The sequence below is a fragment of the Megalobrama amblycephala genome, linkage group LG16 (assembly GCF_018812025.1).
Source record: "Megalobrama amblycephala isolate DHTTF-2021 linkage group LG16, ASM1881202v1, whole genome shotgun sequence".
Taxonomy (NCBI): Eukaryota; Metazoa; Chordata; class Actinopteri; order Cypriniformes; family Xenocyprididae; genus Megalobrama; species Megalobrama amblycephala.
The window spans coordinates 7,395,272-7,419,838 of NC_063059.1; the positions used below are offsets into that span (position 1 = coordinate 7,395,272).

At 37.8% G+C, this 24,567-nt stretch overlaps 1 protein-coding gene across 1 annotated transcript in view; it reads right to left on the reverse strand.

Moving 5' to 3' along the window:
- The window catches only part of nbeab (neurobeachin b), a 388,285-nt gene that overhangs the window by 143,582 nt on the left and 220,136 nt on the right, over positions 1-24,567 (reverse strand). Inside the window, 3 exon segments of the mRNA XM_048159945.1 lie at positions 4,956-5,122; positions 10,638-10,746; positions 14,788-14,852. Of these exon segments, the coding sequence (XP_048015902.1) occupies positions 4,956-5,122; positions 10,638-10,746; positions 14,788-14,852 (341 nt within the window).

A 24,567-nucleotide genomic window follows, 5' to 3' on the forward strand; every position in this document is an offset into this window, starting at 1 on the left:
TGGTCGTAATGTAATGGCTTATCGTAATATATATATGTCTCATATATGTTGTGATATATATGAGTCTTTAACTCAGCGATCACATCATTATCTACATAGCATAGCTGATGCATCAGCGGCCAATGAGCTGCGGCTCAACATTCATATCAGTCATGTTGCTGTAAGCAGTCTGCAGCAATCTTTTTCAGAAACCCTCCACCTTCCCCAGCTCCACCTGTACAGATCTGCTACAGGGGTTCATTCATGTATGCATGTATGTGCAGCAGCAGCAGCATGTCTTACATGTTCACATTAATGTTCTGTGAATGTATTGGCAGTAGCAATTCTTCGGTACTTGCTCTGCAGCAGCAGATATATTCCGCCAACACTAAATACATTAACATTTTTAAACAGTTTTATTATAGATTGTATATTTAAAGACATATTTGCTGAACATGTCTCACATCTTAATATTTCATGGAGAGTTGCTTTACAAATACATTTGTCTTGTTGTAAGGATTTTTAGATTTTATCTGGACAAGTAAAACAAATCTTAAAGGTGCCCTAGATTATGTTTTTAAAAGATGTAATATAAGTCTAAGGTGTCCCCTGAATGTGTCTGTGAAGTTTCAGATCAAAATACCCCATAGATTTTTTTTTATAAATTTTTTTTAACTGCCTATTTTGGGGCATCATTATAAACGCGCCGATTTTGTGCTGCGGCCCCTTTAAATCCCGTGGTCCACGCCCACAGAGCTCGCGCTTGCCTTGAACAGTGCCTTAACAAAGTTTACACAGCTAATATAACCTCAAAATGGATCTTTACAAAGTGTTCGTCATGCATGCGGGATGCATGCGTCGGATTATGTGAGTATTGTATACTGTTATATTGTTTACTTCTGATTTTGAATGAGTTTGATAGTGCTCCGTGGCTAACGGCTAATGCTACTCTGTTGGAGAGATTTATAAAGAATGAAGTTGTGTTTATGCATTATACAGACTGCAAGTGTTTAAAAATGAAAATAGCGAAGGCTCTTGTCTCCGTGAATACAGTAATAACCGATGGTAACTTTAACCACATTTAACAGTACATTAGCAACATGCTAACGAAATATTTAGAAAGACAGTTTACAAATATCACTAAAAATATCATGTTATCATGGATCATGTCAGTTATTATTGCTCCATCTGCCATTTTTCGCTATTGTTCTTGCTTGCTTACCTAGTCTGATGATTTGGTTGTGCACAGATCCAGACGTTAATACTGGCTGCCCTTGTCTAATGCCTTTTATAATGTTGGAAACGTGGGCTGGCATATGCACATATAGGGGGCGTACACCCCGACTGTTACGTAACAGTCGGTGTTATGTTGAGATTCGCCTGTTCTTCGGAGGTCTTTTAAACAAATGAGATTTATATAAAAAGGAGGAAACAATGGAGTTTGAGACTCACTGTATGTCATTTCCATGTACTGAACTCTTGTTATTTAACAATGCCAAGATAAATTCCATTTTTCATTCGAGGGCACCTTTAAGTAGTACGTTTTTGTAGTTTATGTCTTTACGTTATCAGGTAAGTCAAGTTTAAAGCACATTTTAAACACCAGTAATTCAAAGTGCTTTACACAGACATGATAAAGTAGAAAAACAGATATACGTACATTACAATTAAAATAGTAAAAGATTAGAAGTCACAAAAATTAAATTAAGCACTATATTACAGTGTAATTTCTGGCCCTGTAGTATCACCAAGAGGAATTGCTAAATTAATGACTGTTTTTAAACAGGTTTGCATTTCCCTGACTGTCATTGGTCAAACAGATAGTCCCACCCCAAAATCATCATTGGTTGAGACACAAATAGCTTAGCATATTAAACTGGGTTAGGAGAAATTATTTTAACTGTATTAAAAGTATTGTGTTTAAATTATTACTTTACTACATTCCAAATTGTCGTGTGCTCTGGTTGTTGTTTCTTAACTCTCCTTCTTGCTCATGATGTTGAGGTAAAACTGTCACTTTGTACAAAATTATGTCTCTAGATCTTGGATTATATTTAGTCTGTTTGTGTGTGTTTGGTGGGAAACGGAACTTAAGTCAGTATTTTTTTAACAGGACCCTTGAGACCACTGTAACAACTGCCAGGTGCTCCACTGTGACACTGAGAGGGAGTGTCAGACACACACACACACATACAGCCTGACCACCAGTGATCTGTCTCTGAGGATTTAGTGGCCTGGTGTGGTAATTGAGTTTGCTGACCTGTAGACTGACCCTGGTGGAGAGCAAGAAAATGACATTAAATAGGAGTCACATAAGAGGCCTGGCTGTGTGTGCTTGTGTCACAAAGGTAACGGTGTAATACTCGCCCCTAAAACGACCGTACACTGACCATCAGCAAGATACAAGCAATACAAACACATGCACAAATACACACACACTTACATACATGGGTGTTTCTTATAGAAGCTTGTTTCCGCCACAAAATAAAAAAAGGTAATTGTGACTTTTTATCTTACAATTCTGACTTTTTTTCTCAGAATTATAAGATTTAAACTAGCAATTGCAAATTATAATGTAAGAATTGTGATATAAAGTCAGAATTGCGTGATATAAATTCGCAATTGCATCTTATTCTTTCTCACGTTTTTCAGAATTGTGAGTTTATATCTTGCAATTTTGACTTTATATCATGCAATTCAGACTATATCACACAATTTTGACTTTATAACTCTTAATTCTGACTTAATTCACACAATCCTGACTTCATAATTCGCAATTGTGAGTTTATATCTTGCAATTGCAAGAAAAAAAGTCAGAATTGTAAGATAAAAAGTCGTAATTACCTTTTTATTCCATGGCGGAAACAAGCTTCCATAGTTTCTTCAACTACAGCAACTTTTATGTCTCAGCGGTTGAGTTTTTGTTAAAGGAACATATTACAATATACAGGTGCTGGTCATATAATTAGAATATCATCAAAAAGTTGATTCATTTCACTAATTCCATTCAAAAAGTGAAACTTGTATATTATATTCATTCATTACACACAGACTGATATATTTCAAATGTTTATTTCTTTTAATTTTGATGATTATAACTGACAACTAAGGAAAATCCCAAATTCAGTATCTCAGAAAATTAGAATATTACTTAAGACCAATACAAAAGAAAGGATTTTTAGAAATCTTGGCCAACTGAAAAGTATGAACATGAAAAGTATGAGCATGTACAGCACTCAATACTTAGTTGGGGCTCCTTTTGCCTGAATTACTGCAGCAATGCGGCGTGGCATGGAGTCGATCAGTCTGTGGCACTGCTCAGGTGTTATGAGAGCCCAGGTTGCTCTGATAGTGGCCTTCAGCTCTTCTGCATTGTTGGGTCTGGCATATCGCATCTTCCTCTTCAAAATACCCCATAGATTTTATATGGGGTTAAGGTCAGGCGAGTTTGCTGGCCAATTAAGAACAGGGATATCATGGTCCTTAAACCAGGTACTGGTAGCTTTGGCACTGTGTGCAGGTGCCAAGTCCTGTTGGAAAATGAAATTTGCATCTCCATAATGTTGGTCAGCAGCAGGAAGCATGAAGTGCTCTAAAACTTCCTGGTATACGGCTGCGTTGACCTTGGACCTCAGAAAACACAGTGGACCAACACCAGCAGATGACATGGCACCCCAAACCATCACTGACTTGTGGAAACTTTACACTGGACCTCAAGCAACGTGGATTGTGTGCCTCTCCTCTCTTCCTCCAGACTCTGGGACCCTGATTTCCAAAGGAAATGCAAAATTTACTTTCATCAGAGAACATAACTTTGGACCACTCAGCAGCAGTCCAGTACTTTTTATCTTTAGCCCAGGCGAGACGCTTCTGACGCTGTCTGTTCTTCAAGAGTGGCTTGACACAAGGAAAGCAACAGCTGAAACCCATCTCTTGCATACATCTGTGCGTAGTGGTTCTTGAAGCACTGACTCCAGCTGCAGTCCACTCTTTGTGAATCTCCCCCACATTTTTGAATGGGTTTTGTTTCACAATCCTCTCCAGGGTGTGGTTATCTCTAATTGCTTGTACACTTTTTTCTACCACATCTTTTCCTTCCCTTCGCCTCTCTATTAATTTGCTTGGACACAGCTCTGTCAACAGCCAGCCTCTTTTGCAATGACCTTTTGTGTCTTGCCCTCCTTGTGCAAGATGTCAATGGTCGTCTTTTGGACATCTGTCAAGTCAGCAGTCTTCTCCATGATTGTGTAGCCTACAGAACTAGACTGAGAGACCATTTAAAGGCCTTTGCAGGTGTTTTGAGTTAATTTTCTGATTAGAGTGTGGCACCAGGTGTCTTCAATATTGAACCTTTTCACAATATTCAAATTTTCTGAGATACTGCATTTGGGATTGACTGAAGTTGTCAGTTATAATCATCAAAAATAAAAGAAATAAACATTTGAAATATATCAGTCTGTGTGTAATGAATGAATATAATATACAAGTTTCACTTTTTGAATGGAATTAGTGAAATAATTATATGACCAGCACCTGTATATATATATATATATATATATATATATATATATATATATATATATATATATATATTTTTTTTTATTTTATTTATTTTTTTGTTATGTGACGGTCATATCTTTGAAACTTTTCACCATGCATTTCTCATTTATTTGTGGTACTTTTGACTACATAATATATTAATTTAAACAGCAATATTATTGTTTTTACTGTATTTTCGATAAAATAAATGCCTCTTTGGTGAGCATAAGAGTCTTCTTTCAAAAACATCAAAAAATCTTACCAACTCCAAACTTCTGAATGGTAGTGAATGTACTATATACATGGATATTGTTAGCAGACTAAATTAAACAAACAAGTCATAATGTGAAAAGTGTTTTAGAGTTTATTTCGAAAACTCTACAGGCTCAAAAGTGGCCATAGTTGAGAAACACCCCCATACGTGCACACAGCTGTACCTCTGTGCTACTGTGCCCCAGGCTCCGTGTTTATTGGTGAGGATGTTGAGGATCTTCTGTTTCAGCTGATTGGCTGTCACATGATCACGATGTTTGGCAGCACTGATGAGGTGATCACACATCGTCTCCTCTTCTTTCCTGTCTGCCGCGTACTGTGCGCAGTTAGACTGACCCGAAATATGGATGAAAGAAAGAAAGAGAGAGTAACATCTAAAGTAAATGTCACAATGAATCAGTAAACTGAAAGCAAGAATGATGCTACTGCATGAAGCAGAACTGAGGGATAGTTCATCCAAAAATGAAAATTCTGTCATCACTTACTCACCCTCACTTTGTTCCAAACCTGCATGACTTTCTTTCTTCTGCAATAAGTATCAGTGCTATTTTTGTCCATACAATAAAAGTCAATGAGGTCCAGCATTGCTTTGGACCCCATTGACTTTCATTATATGGACAAAAACAATTGATCAGTTGTTCTGCAGAAGAAAGAAAGGTTTGGAATGACATGAGAGTGTTTTCATTTTTAGGTGAACTTTACCTTTAAGAACCAAGAATGTCTTTCATTACTTTACCATTTCAACATATATTGGAGTACTTTCCCCTTTAAAGTTTACTTCATACACAGAAAGAACTTAAAATAGGCACTATAAAAAGCACTGAGACTAAAAGGCCTCTCAGACTAAGGGTGACGTGAAGCAGCCTGCCGACTTTATCTTCCCTGCTACAATAAGATTGTCTTCCCACGTGGACCCCAGGGGGGATCTCTTGCTAATATTCAAAATCTAATTTGCTAACACAAGCTGGTGGGGTGCAGGGGAACAGGGAGGAGGGGCGAGGGGAAGTAATTGAATTTCCTTCCTTATATTTGAATTCTGTCAGATATTATACCTCGACATATTCTTCAAACGGCCGATAACTCAATCTCCCGGTGTCATCTCGCCTTACTATGCGCCACGCTGACAAATATCAAACGTTATTTATCACTTTAAGGGAGGATATGAGGGTTGAAAGTGACACCAGCTTAATTGTAAAAATATCTAATCTGCTTACAAAATCTTCAATCTGCAGACGGAGGTAATAAAGAAGAGGAAGAACAAGAAGAGGCAAGACGACATCTTGAGAGGCAAGACAACATCTACCGTTAGCTGGTGACATCGCCTATCTAGCGCCTGCTGCGTTTTATCTAGCAGGTCAAGGATCCTCAAGAGCAGTATATAAAACAACCGTCTCAGACAGGCTGTGCGTTCCAGATAAGAAACTCATCACTCCATCACTACATGTACTAGAGTGTCTCTGAGAAAGAGTGTGTGTATCCCGCATTTTGATGCATGTGCCCTCAGTGTTTCATATCATAGATACATGATTCAACAGTAAGTGATGCTAAACCTTGATTTACATTTACAGCACCCACTGCATCACTGTCGGAATAGTACAGACAGGCTGATACTGATATTCTAAGTAGTTAATGTAACATTAATCTTCACATTTAATATATTACAGTGCACAGCATAAATGAGTACACCCCCTTCTGAAACTTCTGAAAGTCAGTAATTACTCGAATTACTTAGAAGACATGTTAGGGTTCTTTAGAGATATAATGTTCCAGCAAGTCTGCTTAAACCAATTACCAAAGAAGCATGTCAAATTATTAAGGAAAATAAGATTTTCTTATCAAGGTGATAAAATGTTGTGTAGCAAAAATGAGTACACCCTCCTAAAAGTTACTAAATAAAACAAAATAAATATTTCTTGGTGTAAGTTTAAGGCAATGTTTGATCAACAGGTAAGTATGTTGAACCAAAACATTTAAAGAGAAGTAATTTCTTGGCAATTAAAAGTGTTATATAGCCCACTGAATCATTCTCAGACTTCAATGCTGACAACAATGGAAGCCACTTGGGAGAGAACTGTCAGGAGACTTATTTCTTAGCACAAAAGAGGACAGTGGTACAAGAGGATTACCAAATCATTGTTTTAAGTGTGAAAATATAGCAAAAGTAACACAGAAATTCAAAAACAATGGACTTGTGCCAGGCCTTGACCAGGAATTCTATAGTTAAATACATACAGTACACTACTATTTCAAAAATTTGGGGTTAGCAAGATTGAAGGCCAGGCCTTCATTTTAAGCTTTCATTTAGTGATGAGGGATTTTTTTGCTAGGAGAAATACCAAGCCTGCAGAAATGACATGCATGGCTTGTTGTTCTCACTGGAACTACCTACTGTAGCCAAAGAACAATAAAGTCAGTTAGCCATTTCCAAAGCCCATATTTACAAAATATACATTCTGGGAATCAATACTCTGGTCTCATGAGACTAAATCAATCATTTTGGATCTAACAGCATCCAAAATGTTATGGTGTTGCTAGAGGAGGAGTACAGTGAGAAGTGCCTGGTTCCCACAGTAAAGTTCAGTGGTAGTAAAGCTCTTATATAGGGATGTATGAGTGCTGAAGGTGTGAGGCAGTTGTGCTTTATCAATGCTGTCATGAATTCCCACACCACTGTGTAATTTAATACACAAACTTGAAACAGAAGATGTTACCCTTTCCTCAATCCCTGCATTGCTGGGCATTTTTTCAACATGAAAATGAGGAATTATGCATTCTTCCAAGCTGAAAAACCTTCTGTGGACATGTATTGCACTCAATCTTAACACTCTTGAGCACCAGTGGGGGATTCTGTAGAGACGAGTTGAGCAACACTCCCCATTAAAGATCAGGGCATTTAAGGAGCTCATCATCCAGGAGTTAAACAGGGCAGATTTGTCATTAACTTGTACACTCTGTGCCAAGAAGGGTAAGAGCAGTATATTCAAAATTATGGAGGGTATAATAAGTACTAGAATATTATACATTTGTTGAATTAAATCTGGGGTGTACTTATTTCTGCAGTCATTAATTTAAACAAAATAATTTAATTTACTTATATTTCTCAGTTTTTATTATTATGTTTAATACATTTTAGTTTTGCCATCTTTCCATGAATTGTATTAGTGATCATAAAGAAAATACGTCTTCTGTATTTATTCAGAGGGGGTGTACTCATTTATGCTGTGCACTGTACATTTAAGTTATGAGGTACAAGAGGCTGTACTGTGAATACAGTCATGGCTAAAGCATGCTCCTAATGGACAACGTATTCTCTTTGGTACAACTTTTAAATAATTGTTGGTTGTGACACACACACACACACACACACACACACACACACATTTTTATACATATATATATATATATATATATATATATATATATATATATATATATATATATATATATATATATATATATATATATATATATATATCAAGGTTATAATCGTTAACGAAAACGAACGAAAAAAACGAAAACTAGGTGGGAAAAAACATTGTCGTTAACTGAAATAAAATAAAAACGAGGCATTACAAAAAAACGATAACTAACTAAAACTGTAATGAGTGTTTGGCAAAACTAACTAAAATAAAATAAAATTATAGATTAAATGTCCTTAGTTTTCGTCTTTATCAATGTCTTTCATAGAGCAAATATTGTTCAGCTGCATTTCCTTTCCCTGCGTCTCTCACATACACACGCGCGCGCGCGCACACACACACAGCCCCTCCCCTCAGTGCACACCGCGTCTCAGAACGAGTATTCGCAAGTTCGCCAAAGGTTGGTATCTCGTGAACACCTTTACACAAACACACATTAAAAAGTGGTAAAAAAATATTTTTAATTCTGAATATAACTTTGTCAGCGTGTTAATGTCGACCCGAGAAGCGATTGCTACTGCAGCAAGTTAACTAGTCGCAAGTTTGAGGTAAAATGCTCTTGGGTTGTCGATGTCAAAACACTATATAAGCTGTGATTCAAATATTAAATAATGTTATGTCATTTGTTTACTCTTACACTGAATGTTTGCTGCTTCAATCCAAATGTGTTTGCATAGTTCACCCAAAATGAAAATTAAGTTTACAGAGTTTTAGTGTCACTGAAGGTAAACCTGCGTTGCTCATGGTGGTTAACGTTACCTCCCTTAACGTGCTCTTGCTGAATGGCAAGGATTGCACTATGGACTATTGTACTTTTTGTATGTTTTCTTTTTTTTTTAACTGTATTTTATTTTTTATAACGAACAAGCTGCGATGTCACATTTCCGCTGCTTTGTTGTGTGTGCGTGAGGCGCGGGCGCGATCAAACGGCTGTTTTTGCAGTGGACTTGCGTCATCGTCATGGCAACGGTTCGCAGTCAGGTCAGATTACGTCAGAGTTGGTTGCCGTTTGTAACATGTTCAGTCCGGTGAAAACCGACCCAGACCAACGCCAACATTGGTATCACACCGATCCAACAAACTCCAACAGACGAGTTTGTTGGCGTTTGTCGGTGCGGTGTGAATTGGCCTTTACACTGAATGTTTGCTGCTTCAATCCAGACGAGTAGGCTATTGTAAATTTAGTATAGGGTGTGAAAATTGTACAGCTGTGGTATTTGTATAGGGTGTGAATTCTGTATAGAAGATGTGTAGATTTTTGGTAACGTTAGATTTTTTTGGCAATTTTGTGGTGTCACACACACACTAAAAAAATTGAAAAGCTGTATTTAAAGTTTTTTTTTAATTATTATTTGTTATTTGTCATGTTCTTTTCTCAGATTGAGCTCCCTGACAATCTGACAGAAATGTCTTGTTGTGGCTCAAAAATGGGTTGAATACATGCGGTTCATGTATGTCTTCTTTAGTCTGTTGGCTCTTTAAGTTTTTTACTGGCACACGTCACTTACACATTTTGCACTTACTGCAGAGTGTTGAGACTGTTTACATATTTGTGCCCATATGTACATTTTATGTACTGGTTTTATTTTTGAATGAATATTTTCTAAAATTATATGATGTTTTTGTTGAGTTATTATTACACAATACTTTTTTTGACCTTTTTGAATCTTGCCCCTGACAAATAACCCAAATTACAAAAAAAGACTAAAACTAACACTAAAACTAATAAAAACTAAACTAAAACTAAGCATTTTCAAAAAATAAAAACTAAACTAAACTAGCAAACCCACTTTAAAAACTAATTAAAACTAAACTGAATTTGAAAACAAAAAGTCAAAACGAAATAAAAATAAAAACTAATGAAAAATGCAAAACTATAATAACCTTGATATATATATATATATATATATATATATATACACACATGTAAAGACTATTTTCTGTCTCTTGATCGAAATATATAATAGTTTAAGATGAGACATGAATTAAATCTCTAAAAAATTGTTCCATACTTTTCAGAGGGCGCTTATGTATAATTAATTAATTCAATTTCTCTCTACTGAGCTAATATACAGTATGTGGATTAATCCCCTTTAGAAGGCATGAGCAAAGGATTATGGGACACCCGCACTGCTAGGTTTAGTAGAGATTTCCTCTCTCATGCTGTATCTAATTCTCAAAATCAGATTTCATTGTAGATTATTCAAGGTTTCATATGGATTCAATGTGGGATTAAGAGTTCTGTTCTTGGATTGATTATAATCTGGTTAGTGTTTTATCTGATCTAGCTACTTAAGGCTGGTATTTAATATACTGAGTCATATAACACCGTAAAATATCTAAATCCTGTACCTGACCCCTGGGATCTATAAAATGTGTATATATGCATGTGCTTTTGGTCTAAAATAATTCTCAGACATTGTCTACCTCAAACTCTGCATGCTTGTGGACGTCCTCGGCTCGCTGTCTGTTGAGGATAAACTCTGCTTCATTGGCCACTCGAACGATATGATCCTTCATGGCATGACAAAGGAGTCTAGAATGAAAAAAAAAGAGATTTCAAATGGGAATTAAAAAAAAAAAAAGGCATTCAGTCAGTCCCCGAACACACATTAAGTACACATCTGCATATCACATACAATCAATCCTACAATTCTTTGTTTTACACCCTTATAGATAATGCAATTATTCATCTTTTATGGGATCTAGGTTACTTTGTGTTAATTGTCATTTTATACATCATTATGTCTGCTCTGTTTTAATTAACAAGGAGCCTTGGTGTTTCTGTGGAACATAATACTGAGCATAATTTTTCTACCCCGTCCCGCAGAGAGACTTCAAACCAGTACAGTATTCAAATGCGCATGCTTCTTTAAGTGTTGACAAGCAATAAATAACATTTGGAGCACAGAGGAGAGGAAAAAAAATAGTAAACAACCTCATTCCCAGCATGATAACAGTACAAAACTGAATCTAGGGCATGACTTTACTTCTTCAGTACTGGAAGAGAAGTTATGCAGTATGAAGAGTGCATTAAAAATCCACAGCAAAACATTTAGTATTTCTAGTGTTTCAAAAGGCAGAAACTGTCGTGGGCTTGGTGACTTATATGATGTTGCGAGTGAAACAGAACAGGGGCTCCAAATCAGTGGCACAGGGGCCACATACATCCCAAACTGTGACATGGTGTGGTTCATAAATCACAGATGCCCTACTAAAATCTTAATGTATAATAAATAAACTGGAATAGACTGTTGCATAAACACTGCAAGGCTGAAAGTTAAGTCAGAATTAACTCCAGAAGCAAAGTTTTATACAGTACTTTAATACTTGTAATTCAGTTTGTTATTAGAACATAAGCAGACGCTCCAAGAGGCCAAACACAACATTAGTCTCATTAAATTGTTCAAATAAACTATGCTTTGCATATATAGAGTGTAACTGCAGGTTTCTGGAAGAAAAAAACACCTTCATTCTGACCATAGAGATTTTTTTGTTTTTGTTTCATATAATCCTTTAAAAAGACAGACCTAACATCAGCCTCTTAGGTTAAGTGATTTATGTTTTAAAAATAAATATGTATACAAAATTAAGTATATTTATATTTTAATCACTATACTGACCATAATCATAATTTATCATACGTATTATATTTTGTATACATTTTATTTTTATAAACATATTTCAACCATTAAAAAAATATATATTATTACACATTATTACCGTTCAAAAGTTTATAAGATGTTTTAATGTTTTGTTTTTGTTTTTTTCATAAATAAGTCTTTTATGCTCACCAAGGATAAACAATAAAATTGTGAAATATTATTATAATTTAAAATGATTGTTTTCTATTTTAATATATTTTAAATGTAATTTATTACTGTGATGCAAAGCTGAATTTTCAGCATCATTACTCCAGTCTTCAGGGTCCTTCAGAAATCATTCTAATACGCTGATCTGGTACCCAAAAAACTTTTACAAACCCGATTCCAAAAGAGTTGGGACATTGTACAAATTGTGAATAAAAACAGAATGCAATGATGTGGATTAATATTTTAATCAAAATACAACATAGATGACATATCAAATGTTTAAACTGAGAAAATTTATCATTTTAAGGGAAAAATAAGTTGATTTTAAATTTCATGGCATCAACACATCTCAAAAAAGTTGGGACAAGGCCATGTTTACCACTGTGTGGCATCCCTCTTCTTTTTATAACAGTCTGCAAACGTCTGGGGACTGAGGAGACAAGTTGCTCAAGTTTAGGAATAGGAATATTGTCCCATTCTTGTCTAATACAGGCTTCTAGTTGCTCAACTGTCTTAGGTCTTCTTTGTCGCATCTTCCTCTTTATGATGCGCCAAATGTTTTCTATGGGTTAAAGATCTGGACTGCAGGCTGGCCATTTCAGTACCCGGATCCTTCTTCTACGCAGCCATGATGTTGTAATTGATGCAGTATGTGGTCTGGCATTGTCAGACCACATACTGGAAAATGCAAAGTCTTCCCTGAAAGAGACGACGTCTGGATGGGAGCATATGTTGTTCTAGAACTTGGATATACCTTTCAGCATTGATGGTGCCTTTCCAGATGTGTAAGCTGCCCATGCCACACACACTCATGCAACCCCATACCATCAGAGATGCAGGCTTCTGAACTGAGTACTGATAACAACTTGGGTTGTCCTCGTCTTCTTCAGTCCGGATGACATGGCATCCCAGTTTGATTCGTCTGACCACAGAACAGTTTTCCACTTTGCCACAGTCCATTTTAAATGAGCCTTGACCCAGAGAAAACGCCTGCGCTTCTGGATCATGTTTAGATATGGCTTCTTTTTTTGACCTATAGAGTTTTAGCCGGCAACGGCGAATGGCACGGCAGATTGTGTTCACTAACAATGTTTTCTGGAAGTATTCCTGAGCCCATGTTGTGATTTCCATTACAGTAGCATTCCTGTATGTGATGCAGTGCCGTCTAAGGGCCCGAAGATCACGGGCATCCAGTATGGTTTTCCAGCCTTGACCCTTACGCACAGAGATTGTTCCAGATTCTCTGAATCTTTGGATGATATTATGCACTGTAGATGATGATAACTTCAAACTCTTTGCAATTTTTCTCTGAGAAACTCCTTTCTGATATTGCTCCACTATTTTTGGCCGCAGCATTGGGGAAATTGGTGATCCTCTGCCCATCTTGACTTCTGAGAGACACTGTCACTCTAAGAGGCTGTTTTTATACCCAATCATGTTGCCAATTGACCTGATAAGTTGCAAATTGGTCCTCCAGCTGTTCCTTATATGTACATTTAACTTTACCGGCCTCTTATTGCTCCCTGTCCCAACTTTTTTGGAATGTGTAGCTCTCATGAAATCCAAAATGAGCCAATATTTGGCATGACATTTCAAAATGTCTCACTTTCAACATTTGATATGTTATCTATATTCTATTGTGAATAAAATATAAGTTTTTATAAGATTTTAATATAAGAGATTTGTAAATTATTGCATTCCTTTTTTATTCACAATCTGTAGTGTCCCAACTTTTTTGGAATCGGGTTTGTACATTATTATTATTTATTTATTTTTTTTTACTTTTACATTGTTTCGAATTTATTGCATTTAAGATGAATAAAAATATATTTTTTAAAATCTTGCTAACTCCCAAATTTTTGAAATAGTAATGTACTGTATGTATTTAACTATAGAATTCCTGGTGAAGCAGCTACAGATGGGAGATTCTCCATGGAACCACCGATAAGAGAAGACACTGTTACTATGGAAGGGCCTCTGCCAAATAAGCCAAAATTTGGCAAAAGACATATTTAATTCACTTATTTTAACTCATTATTTTTTTGTAAATCCCTATGAAGTAAATGAAAGTTGCTTCCAGGCTATTATTGTTGCACTCTATGTCCACTGAGGTAGGATTTGGAATGAGGGCCACTGACACAGACAGACAGACAGACAGGTAGTGAGGGTGAATGACTGATGTGCCAGCACCCTGGACAGCGACTATCTCTGCTGACTCAGGCTTACTGTCCGTGTGTGTGTGTGTGTGTTTGTGTGTGTGTGCGCACAGATGGGTCAGCAGATGGGTGTGCAGGCTGAGCCACCCTGGATCAGCTCAACAACAATGATTCAAAGCCTAAACCCGACAAACACATGGACACACACACAGACACACAAACACAATCTTTCAGCGAGATAAGCGAAAAGTAGCATGCTGGATAAAAAACAGAGAAAGACTGAAAACAAGACTGTTAATATGATGTACACATTCTTGACAAGAAGTATGTCCTAGGGTTTATACACCCACCCACTCTCAACATGCTTATCTCAGCGTATTTTACACTCTGTTCAACCACTAACACCAAAAAAAAAAACCCACAAACTCTGGCCACACTAACGGGACGAGAGGCTTAGGGGCTAATCTGGTCCCATGCCTGTTATCAGTAATGCCATGGAAACCCGTCAGCTGAACAGACCAGTGCCAGATAACCAGTCTTGAAGATGGCATAAGCTACAGTGATCTGTGAGCTAGTAATGGCGTTTCAAAAGCAGAAATGAGAGTTTACCTTCCCTCGTTGATAAGCTCAATGAAAGCCAGGCCAGCGTTCTTCTGTATCGAGTTCTGCCACTCCTGAAAGAAACAACATTTGTCATTCATATGTGGATTGTGTTCAGTGTTTAGCAGTATGCTTAAATACAGCTTGTGCAGTGGGGGACAAAAATCGAAGTTATTAACCCCTTTATTTAACTTTACTTACTTTTATTTTATAACTGACTTTCCTTTACACACACACACACACACACACAAACAAACATACATACATCAGGATGCCACATCGTTTGATGGAAATTAAAATTGATCAACCTATAGAGGACTGAATTCAAAGACACCCTGAAAATCAAAGTGAAAAAATGATGCCGCAGGCTAATCCATTTTGCTGAAATTTCATTTCAAATGGTACTCAGTAGTTTGTATGGCCCCCACATGCTTGTATGAATGCCTGACAACGTTGGGGCATACTCCTAATGAGACAACGGACGGTGTCCTGGGGTATTTCCTCCCAGATCTGGTCCAGGGCATCACTGAGCTCCTGGACAGTCTGAGGTGCAACTTGGCGGCGTCGGATGGACCGAAACATAATGTCCCAGAGGTGTTCTATTGGATTTAGGTCCGGCGAGCATGGGGGCCATTTAATGGTATCAATTCCTTCATCCTCCAGGAACTGCCTGCATACTCTCGCCACATGAGGCCGGGCATTGTTGTGCACCAGAAGAAACCCAGGACCCACTGCACCAGCGTAGGGTCTGACAATGGGTCCAAAGATTTCATCCCGATACCTAATGGCAGTCAGGGTGTCGTTGTCTAGCCTGTAGAGGTCTGTGCATCCCTCCATGGATATGCCTCCCCAGACCATCACTGACCCACCACCAAACCGGTCATGCTGAACAATGTTAAAGGCAGCATAACGTTCTCCACCAGTTCTCCAGACCCTTTCACATCGGTCACATGTGCTCAGGGTGAACCTGCTCTCGTCTGTGAAAAGTACAGGGCACCAGTGGCGGACCTGCCCATTCTGGTGTTCAATTGCAAATGCCAATCGAGCTCCATGATGCCGGGCAGTGAGCACAGGGCCCACTAGAGGACGTCAGGCCCTCAGGTCACCCTCATGAAGTCTGTTTCTGATTGTTTGGTCAGAGACATTCACACCAGTGGCCTGCTGGAGGTCATTTTGTAGGGCTCTGGCAGTGTTCATCCTGTTCCTCCTTGCACAAAGGAGCAGATACCGGTCCTGCTGATGGGTTAAGGACCTTCTACGGCCCTGTCCAGCTCTCCTAGAGTAACTGTCTGTCTCCTGGAATCTGGAATCCATGCTCTTGAGACTGTGCTGGGAGACACAGCAAACCTTCTGGCAATGGCACGTATTGATGTGCCATCCTGGAGGAGTTGGACTGCCTGTGCAACCTCTGTAGGGTCCAGGTATCGCCTCATGCTACCAGTAGTGACACTGACCCTTGCCAAACGCAAAACTATTGAAAAACAGTCAGAAAGATGAGTAGGGAAAAAAATGTCAGTGGCCTCCACCTGTAAAACCATTCCTGGAGGTCATCTCATTGTTGCCCATCTAGTGCACCTGTTGTTAATTTCATTAACACCAAAGCAGCTGAAACTGATTAACAACCCCCTCTGCTACTTAACTGACCAGATCAATATAATCCAGGAGTTTAACTGACTTGATGCTATTCTCTGAATAAAAAGTGTTCCTTTATTTTTGTTGAGCAGTGTATATATTTGGTTGTTGCATCATTTAAGTGACTAGCATACTTGATGTTTGAAGATCATAGAAGGAAAATCAAGATAAATATCAGATATCAAGATAAATGAACATAGTATTTTATGCACAAAGTGTAAAAATATTTGTAACGTGGTTCTGGGAAGAAGGAGGCGGGATCCGGCGAACGTTCAAACAATAATCTTTAATACAATAAACAAAGAACAAAACGAAAGTAATCCCGGCAGACCCTCGCGGACGTCTGCCGGCCACACAAACATAATAAAACATAAAATAAAGTCCAGGCCTGGTCCTCTCTCGTCCTTCACTGTCGTCGCTCCTCCTTTTATGCTCCCGGAGCTCCTCCGTGAGAGACTCAAGGCGGGTGCGCCTCCCAGGTGAAGCTCATTAACACTTGCGCAACCGGCCTCACGCCGTTCCCTCACGGCTCTCGCCCGCCCTGGTCGCCACATAATTATTTAATTTAGTGCATGTATATACACAAATGTGCATGTAACAGAGGGCATAATAAACAATTGCACCTAAATAAGTCCTGGTAAAAAAATGGATTGAAGAACATTGTAAAACAATAAAAATAAAACCAGTGGCAAAAAACATCTGTAGACAGAAATCTTTCTCCAAAAGTCTCATGTTAAGCCCAAATGAAACATCTAGCGATAGTGATCGCAGCAAATTGGATTGCTATGTATTTAAGAAAGCAAAGAGATCTATCTGAGGTCACATATCTGCTTTCGAGAGCCAAAGCCATAAAAAGCCTGGAACTTGGCCCTGTGCGTGCGCAAGCATCTTTTCTTCCTCTGTGCACAGATCCGTAAACACAGGAGAGATGTAATTGCTGAATGAAACTGTATCCTCTTGCCCCTTAAACACAGCCATTTCCTCTCTGTGAGCACCCAGTGACAGATCACCGAAGACCTCCGTCTTGAGACCGGCCCTCTCGCCTTGCCTGGAGCGCTTTGGAGGCCTTAGGGAATGTCTCACGCCCTCCCTCTCAACGTTTCCCGGGCTCTCCTTCCTCCGCTGTCTCTCACACACACACCACGGGTCTGGAGATGATTAAAAGGTGGTTGTGCTTCTCACTATGGGAAATTTTCCTCCGTTCTCTTGTTTGCTCTCAAAGGTACGAGGGGGAAGAGCATGAGCCGGGTTGGAGTTCAAAAGGAAAGGGCATTTGCAAAAAGTGGGCCTCAAAAATATTCTCCTGTCCTGCGGTGAGGGGATCAGGGTGAGAGAAGAGCCACTGGGGATGGATATAAACAGTTCCCTCAGAATGAGAGCATTTTATGGATTTTATACATACATTCCATGTGTCTTGATCTTTTTTATTATTATTATTATTATTATTTAATTCTCTTATATTTCCCAATTTCATATTATTGTATGACATTTATGTTTTCTGTAAAGACCTTTGTAAACACTTTTAAAAGGTGCTGAATGAATAAAGCTTTATTTAGCCAGCGATGATGGGGAATGCATGAGGCACAAAACCAAAGTCGCTTTAAACCACAATCTGGTGGTTTTAACCAGTAATATACAGTGGCCCAAAAATGCATTTAGGATTTGAGACTTTACAAAATGTTTAACTCTAAAATGTCAGAACATACTGCACTTTCTGAGCCATTTTTGCTATTAATTCTACCCAACTGGTATTTGAAAAAAGTTCCTTATGCTGCATTTATTTGATCAAAAATATAGTAAAAACAGTAATACTGTGAAGTATTATTTCAATTTAAAATAACTATTTTATATTTTAATATAATTTAAAATGTAGTTTATTTCTGTAATGACAAAGCTATTCTTTTTATTTATTATTATTATTATTATTATTATTATTAGTGTTAAAATCAGTGCTGCTTAATATTTTTGTGTAAACCATGATACAAAGTTCTGTCACAAAACTCTAGATGGCACAGGCTAATAGGTCCTTTAACTCAATCTGCTCGTAATCACATTGTTATCTATAGGGCACAGCTGATTGGTTCCTGCTGTATCAGAAGCCAATGAGCTCGTGTGCTCAAATATTTTTTTTCAGGATTATTTGATCAATAGCAAACTCAAAAGTACAGTATTTATTTGAAATAAACATTGTTTTTAACATTGTAAATGTATTTACTGTCACTTTTGTTCATCAATGACATTAAATTCATTCAAAATATTAATTTCTTGAAAAAACTAAACCCCACTGACCTTAAACATTTGAGCGTTAGTGTGTAGATTATTATTTGAAGCCTAATAAACTTCTTTTTGTGAAATGTTTTTCATTAAACACTTTAAAAATACCACTTGCATTTATATTTCGTTATATAACAGACTATTTTATAATGTGGTTTTAAGGGATAGTTTGCCCAAAAATTAAAATTCTGTCATAATTTACTGTGGATGATTAAACCTACATAAGTAGGAACATAAACAAAAGCTCAACCAAACCTGCTTCATGTGTGAGAAAAAAACTCTTCTGAATGCTCAAACTTGCTGTAAAACCAATGAGGTTCATTCTCGTGTAGTTATGCAGCACATTTGAGCTTCCTGAAGAGTTTTTTTTTTTTTAAATGTTCGCAGCTTTTTTATGTTCGCTGATCAATGTTTATATGTGATTAAAAGCTTAAATTTAAATCTGTTCATCATATAAAGCGACTGAGTCTCTTCAGAAAATTTAGACTAAACCACTCAATTCATATGGATTCGTTTTTACGATCTCTTTATGAACTTTTTGAAGCGTCAAAGTTGCAATTGTGTAGGCTGTCAATGGAGGGATGAAAAGTTCTCAAACTTCATCAAAAAGATCTTCATTTGCATTCTGAAGATGAGCGAAAGTCTTACGGGTTTGGAACAACATGAGGGTGAGTAATTAATGACAAAATTTTCATTTTTTGTTGAACTAACCCTTTAATTTAACAACATTAGATGTAACATAAAACCCAAATGTGTATAAATGATTAGAAAAAAAAACTAAGAAGAAATGTCACTTTAAGGCCAGAACACACCAAGCCGACGGCGATGAGCTAGTGGCGACGAAAGCAGACTGCGGGGTTTGCTCACGTCGGCAGCGTCTGTGTCCAAAGTTGCCCTGCCACACCAAACCGACGCTAAACAGCCGACGGCCAAGCAGCACATCAGTTCTGCGCCTGTGTGATATGAAATGCCTTTCCGAAACAGCAGGCGGCAGTAGCTGAACAGCCAATCAGAATGATCATATGGCCCTACGAGGTCCAACGCCGATTCAACATGTCGAATCGGCCAAAACAAAGCTGACGAGGACCAACTTCAGCCGACGGTGCGGAACACACTGAGGGAACTTGAAGAACACAGAAGAAAAACTGCCCGACGGCCGACCGTTGGCTTGGTGTGTTCCGGCCTTTATGGTAAATTATACAACGAGTCATTTTTTTTCACTTCCAAAAATGTAAAATTACATTAATTCTGTCATGACAACTCTCAGGAGATTGGTTTGTTAATAGAGATTTGCATGGTAATGGATATAGCAATGTTAATGTATTTGGTGTTGGCAGAATAGATCTGTTGCTGCTGCAGAGCAAGTACCGAGGCTTGCTACTGCCAATACATTCACAGACATTGCTGTGAGCATGTAACACACATGAATGAACCCCCATAGCATATCTATACAGGTGGAGCTGGGGAAGGTGGAGGGTTTCTGAAAGCGTGCTGCAAACTGCTAACAGCAACATGACCGGTATTTGTTTGAATGTTGAGCTGCAGCTCATTGGCCACTGATGCAACAGCAACTAATAAGTTGTGCTATGTAGATAATGATATGATTGCTACCAAATGAGTTAACTCCTTCGGGTCGGCGGTCACGCCGGCGTGACCACCTCGGTTTTTTTCTAACCAGTGTGAAAGAGACTCAAAATACTCCGTCAGTGTTGCACATACAATTAAGAGCTATACACCATTTTAATCTGTGGAATATCTTCTTTTATTTGTGTACACTCAGAGTAAAAACAAAATGTTGTGCTTTTTGTAAAATAAAGAAAACTAACATGATGCGTGATCTCTCGTCTCCCTCTGTACGAAGTCCAATCTGATAGTTCTCAGAAAATGAACTGTAACTTAGTGAATACTAATCCCAAAAAAATGAGACTTCTGTTAAAAAAAAACGTTGAAATGTCAGGTTTTAAATCGTGTAATTAAAATCGAAAACAAAAATTCTGTGTTTATGTAATCTGTATGAAAAGAGAGCCATGTCAGAAGTCCATGATTCAGCTCATTATCCGCTAACGCGGCCACGCCCATGGAGCCAGCGCTATTCAGACGTAAATTCAGTCAATACATGCATTCATCGTCTCAATCGTGTATTTATTGTCTTGAAAAGTGTTTATCTGGATGTTATAGCGATCTCTGGCCTCTGTTAGTTCCTGGTGAGTCACATGGTTGTTCTTCTTTAGATGAATTTGTGGACTAAAGGTGTACAGAGCGCCCTCCGGCTGCAAGTATGAACTGAAAACACAGTATCCAGCGTTCATAGTGATGTCAATAAATATTGAATAAATATTACTCCTCTGTATAGAAAACTGACATAAACATATGAGAATCCATCAATATTTCTCAAAATGTGCATGCTTTTAAGCTAAAAGCCTATAGACCCCTTAAAAGTTTGTAAACATTGCAACGTTTCCTGGTGGGCGGGGCTTAGCTGGAGGCAAAAAGAGACGCTGGACTCAATGTTGACAAGCGTAAGCTAGCATGTTTTAGGAGATATTTATTAAACATAGATGCAGAAGAAGGTTCAGAACTGTCCGAATATGTACTGTCACTGACTCTGCGGGACCGTGAGAGCTATTTTTGTAAATTAACTTAAGTTTTGGATATTTCCTAGACAACATATGAATTACTTTCGGGTGGTTCGGGGAATTTTGTCAAGGCTTATTGTCTAATGTAACCTAACGCTGGGCTAACTATGATTATGGCTAGCAATGTGGATTATTTTAAGTGACCATTCAAAGGATGGCACACACATCTATCGCTGTATGTTTGTTTAACATTTAAGCTATCTAGTGTGCTGAAAGTTGGCGACTTTTCACCTATAAAACAGAAACTTGCTGATTTGTACTAGATAAAACCAACACACCATTACATATGCATCGATTATTTTATCTGATATGAAGTGTGCACTGCAAACACGAGTATTATTTATGATTGTCTCCGTACAGTCTGTACGCCGTATTGCTTTCAACCACAATTATCTTTTTGATTTCTGTGAAGGAATGTCTGCCGGGATCTGGTAAAACTTTAGTTTTGAACCAAAAGTCCTGTTCCTTCTATTCTGGCAGCCAAAAACACAACAAGACGACATTTTAAAGAAATCAGCCTGTGCCATCAAGAGTTTCATGGCAGAACTAGGTAAATATAAGATCTCTATTACAGTTATTCACCGTTTATAGTAAGAAAACTTAATTTTAACCAATTAACCCTTAAATGCATACCTCAGGTCTTTAGTGACCCGGGACATCATTCACTACCCTCCTCCTTGTTCATTTTTTAAAGTTAGACATCAACCTTCTTGGTATTCCTCAATCAATTCATTATAAAGAATATAACAAGAAAAAAATCATAAAATTATAAAAGGATGCCTATTTTTGTATTCATTTTTTTTTTTGTAAAAATTGTATAGGGTCGCTAACGACCCAAGGTGTGTATCAGTGTACGTATATTTTTTCTGCACAACAATAATTGAATCTTAGATGACGGAATAAGTGCAATTCACCTTTATTCCACAAGGTGGCAATGTCTGATACACAATGCTGAAGTGACGACTCATTCAGACAGAAAACGAAATGCGAAAAACATGAAATGGCTCAGTGATGTACTGCAGAGCAAGTACTGAATGCAATCAAATATGACTGTAACTGTCACTGGATGGATCTGGTGAAGCTGTTAGCGATCGAAATATTGATTTTGAAGATGTTGATAATTATATAGTTTTGAGAATATGTTTGAGATTGCGAATGGGCTCATATTCGTGACATCAAACATAAAACTAGCCTATTATTTGCTGAATTTACTGGGAAATGAGCTCTGACGAGGACAGTGATGATGGCATAAAACATCTGCTCAAACGGAGCCCTTTCAAGCTCCAAAAGGTAACAAAATATGATATATTTTATTCTTCTGTAATTGCTACTCTAATATCAGAGGAGTTTTATATTATCACGACAGGTAGAGATCCTTCCGTGTTAGATATAGATCTGGGTCGATAAAGACCCGAATATGTAAGAATGATTGGCGAAACATGCATTTAAGGGTTAACAGTTTTTACTGTCACATTTTTAATCTATTATCGTTAAAATCACGATCTTTTTTTTTTTTTTACAGTCAGTGGGGTTCAAAACAATATCAACTTTAAATTTATAGACAAAAAGTCCATACAAATTTTTGTGTTCAACAGTAGAAAGAAACTATTAGAGGTTTGAAACAACATAAGGGTGAGTAATTGATAATAGAACTTTTTGGGTGAACTATCCCACTATAAGTGTAAAACACTTTTTGAAAACCACTGAATGGGCTCCGCTCAGGTTTAAAACTACATAGCACATATGCATGGTAATCTGAACAGATAATTAAAAAAAAAAAAAAAAAATCAGAAAAATCAGAAAAAGAAAATCACCCACACTGATGAGTATCTTCACTACCCCTCATTGAGCCAGAAAGAGACAACACTGAGGCGCATCTGGTCTCCAAATGTTATAACTGACCTAATATGCCTCCCTCTTTCTATTTCTCTTTCACCATTCATTATCTACTCTGCAGTCAGGCGGTTTGTCACTTGGGATCGGGCTGCCTCAGCTCAGTGCTTCATCACTAGCCTCCGCTCAAGTAGAGCAGCACCCACGTGACAAAAATAAATAAGGAAATACAGGCAGATGTGGGGGTAACACTGGCCTGCCAAAAGAAAATGACATCAGCCAAGTCACCGAGCCAAGTCCCGCTCCACTGTCTTTTCTCAAGTAGTCTTTGCACTAGCTCTGTAACACACTTCTTTTGAGCCTTTTTTTTTTTTTTCTTTCTCTTCAAGCAAGAGAGTGAGGGTCCCCAGGGGGAGGTGAGTGTGATTGTGAGGGGATTTTGGGGGGCTCAGACGAGTATGCCGTCCATGTGAAGTGCATTAGCGATGACATGTACCTCCAGACTGCAGTAATGTGATCCCACATGTAAAAGAGAAGATCACTTCCGGACTGCCATCTCCAGCGAGGGACTTATACTGGAAAAAGCTGACACACTGGGTTTAAGAGCTGACATAGAGTTTATCACACATGGGATTTTAAATTGGTCAAAGGAGGCCGCAAGGGGGCCTTTGGAAAAGTTGAGAAAAAATTAAAAATGTGAAATAAACATAAAGGTATCAACTTTCTAAAAAGTAATAATAAGAGTCAACTAATTTTAAAGTAATAATAATAATAATACTATTAAAAAATAATAATAATAAACAAATAAATTATTATACATAAGAAGGAAGGAAGGAAATATTACACATATCTAGATAATATTTTATATGGCCTTTATATTTTAGGAAGGGGGTTCCTCTAAAAAAGATCATTTCTGGGAGTCTGTGGCATCAAAAACTTCATGATCTTTTTGTATATTTCTGCTTGTATTGTTATGTACTTCCTTTATTCATGTAACGGGAAAAAAAAAATTCCCCTTTTTGGAACCCAACAAATTGGTTCTCTTATCCCTCACCACTATGATTGGACACCTCGTTGCTTCACTGAAACCTTGAGTACATGCTTTTTTTGAAGTCAAGAACTTAACTGTACTCAAACTCCAATCATCTTTTAACCTTCAAATTCCAGTCACAGCTGTCAAGCACTCCTGTCAAAACTGCCTGCTAAAACGTACTCAGCTGAGAACGCAGTCATTAGCCAAAAATGTGCACCACAAAAAGCACGGGAGGAAAAGCTGTACTTGTAGCACTTACGCTTGAGCTGTGCACCCCGGCCAGCCAGTTTTTTTTTTTTTTTCCTCCCCAGCTTTGTAACTCACAAACTTTAATGGCTCTTGAGAATTTGCAGCATCTCAATCCAACCTGTCAAGAGACAG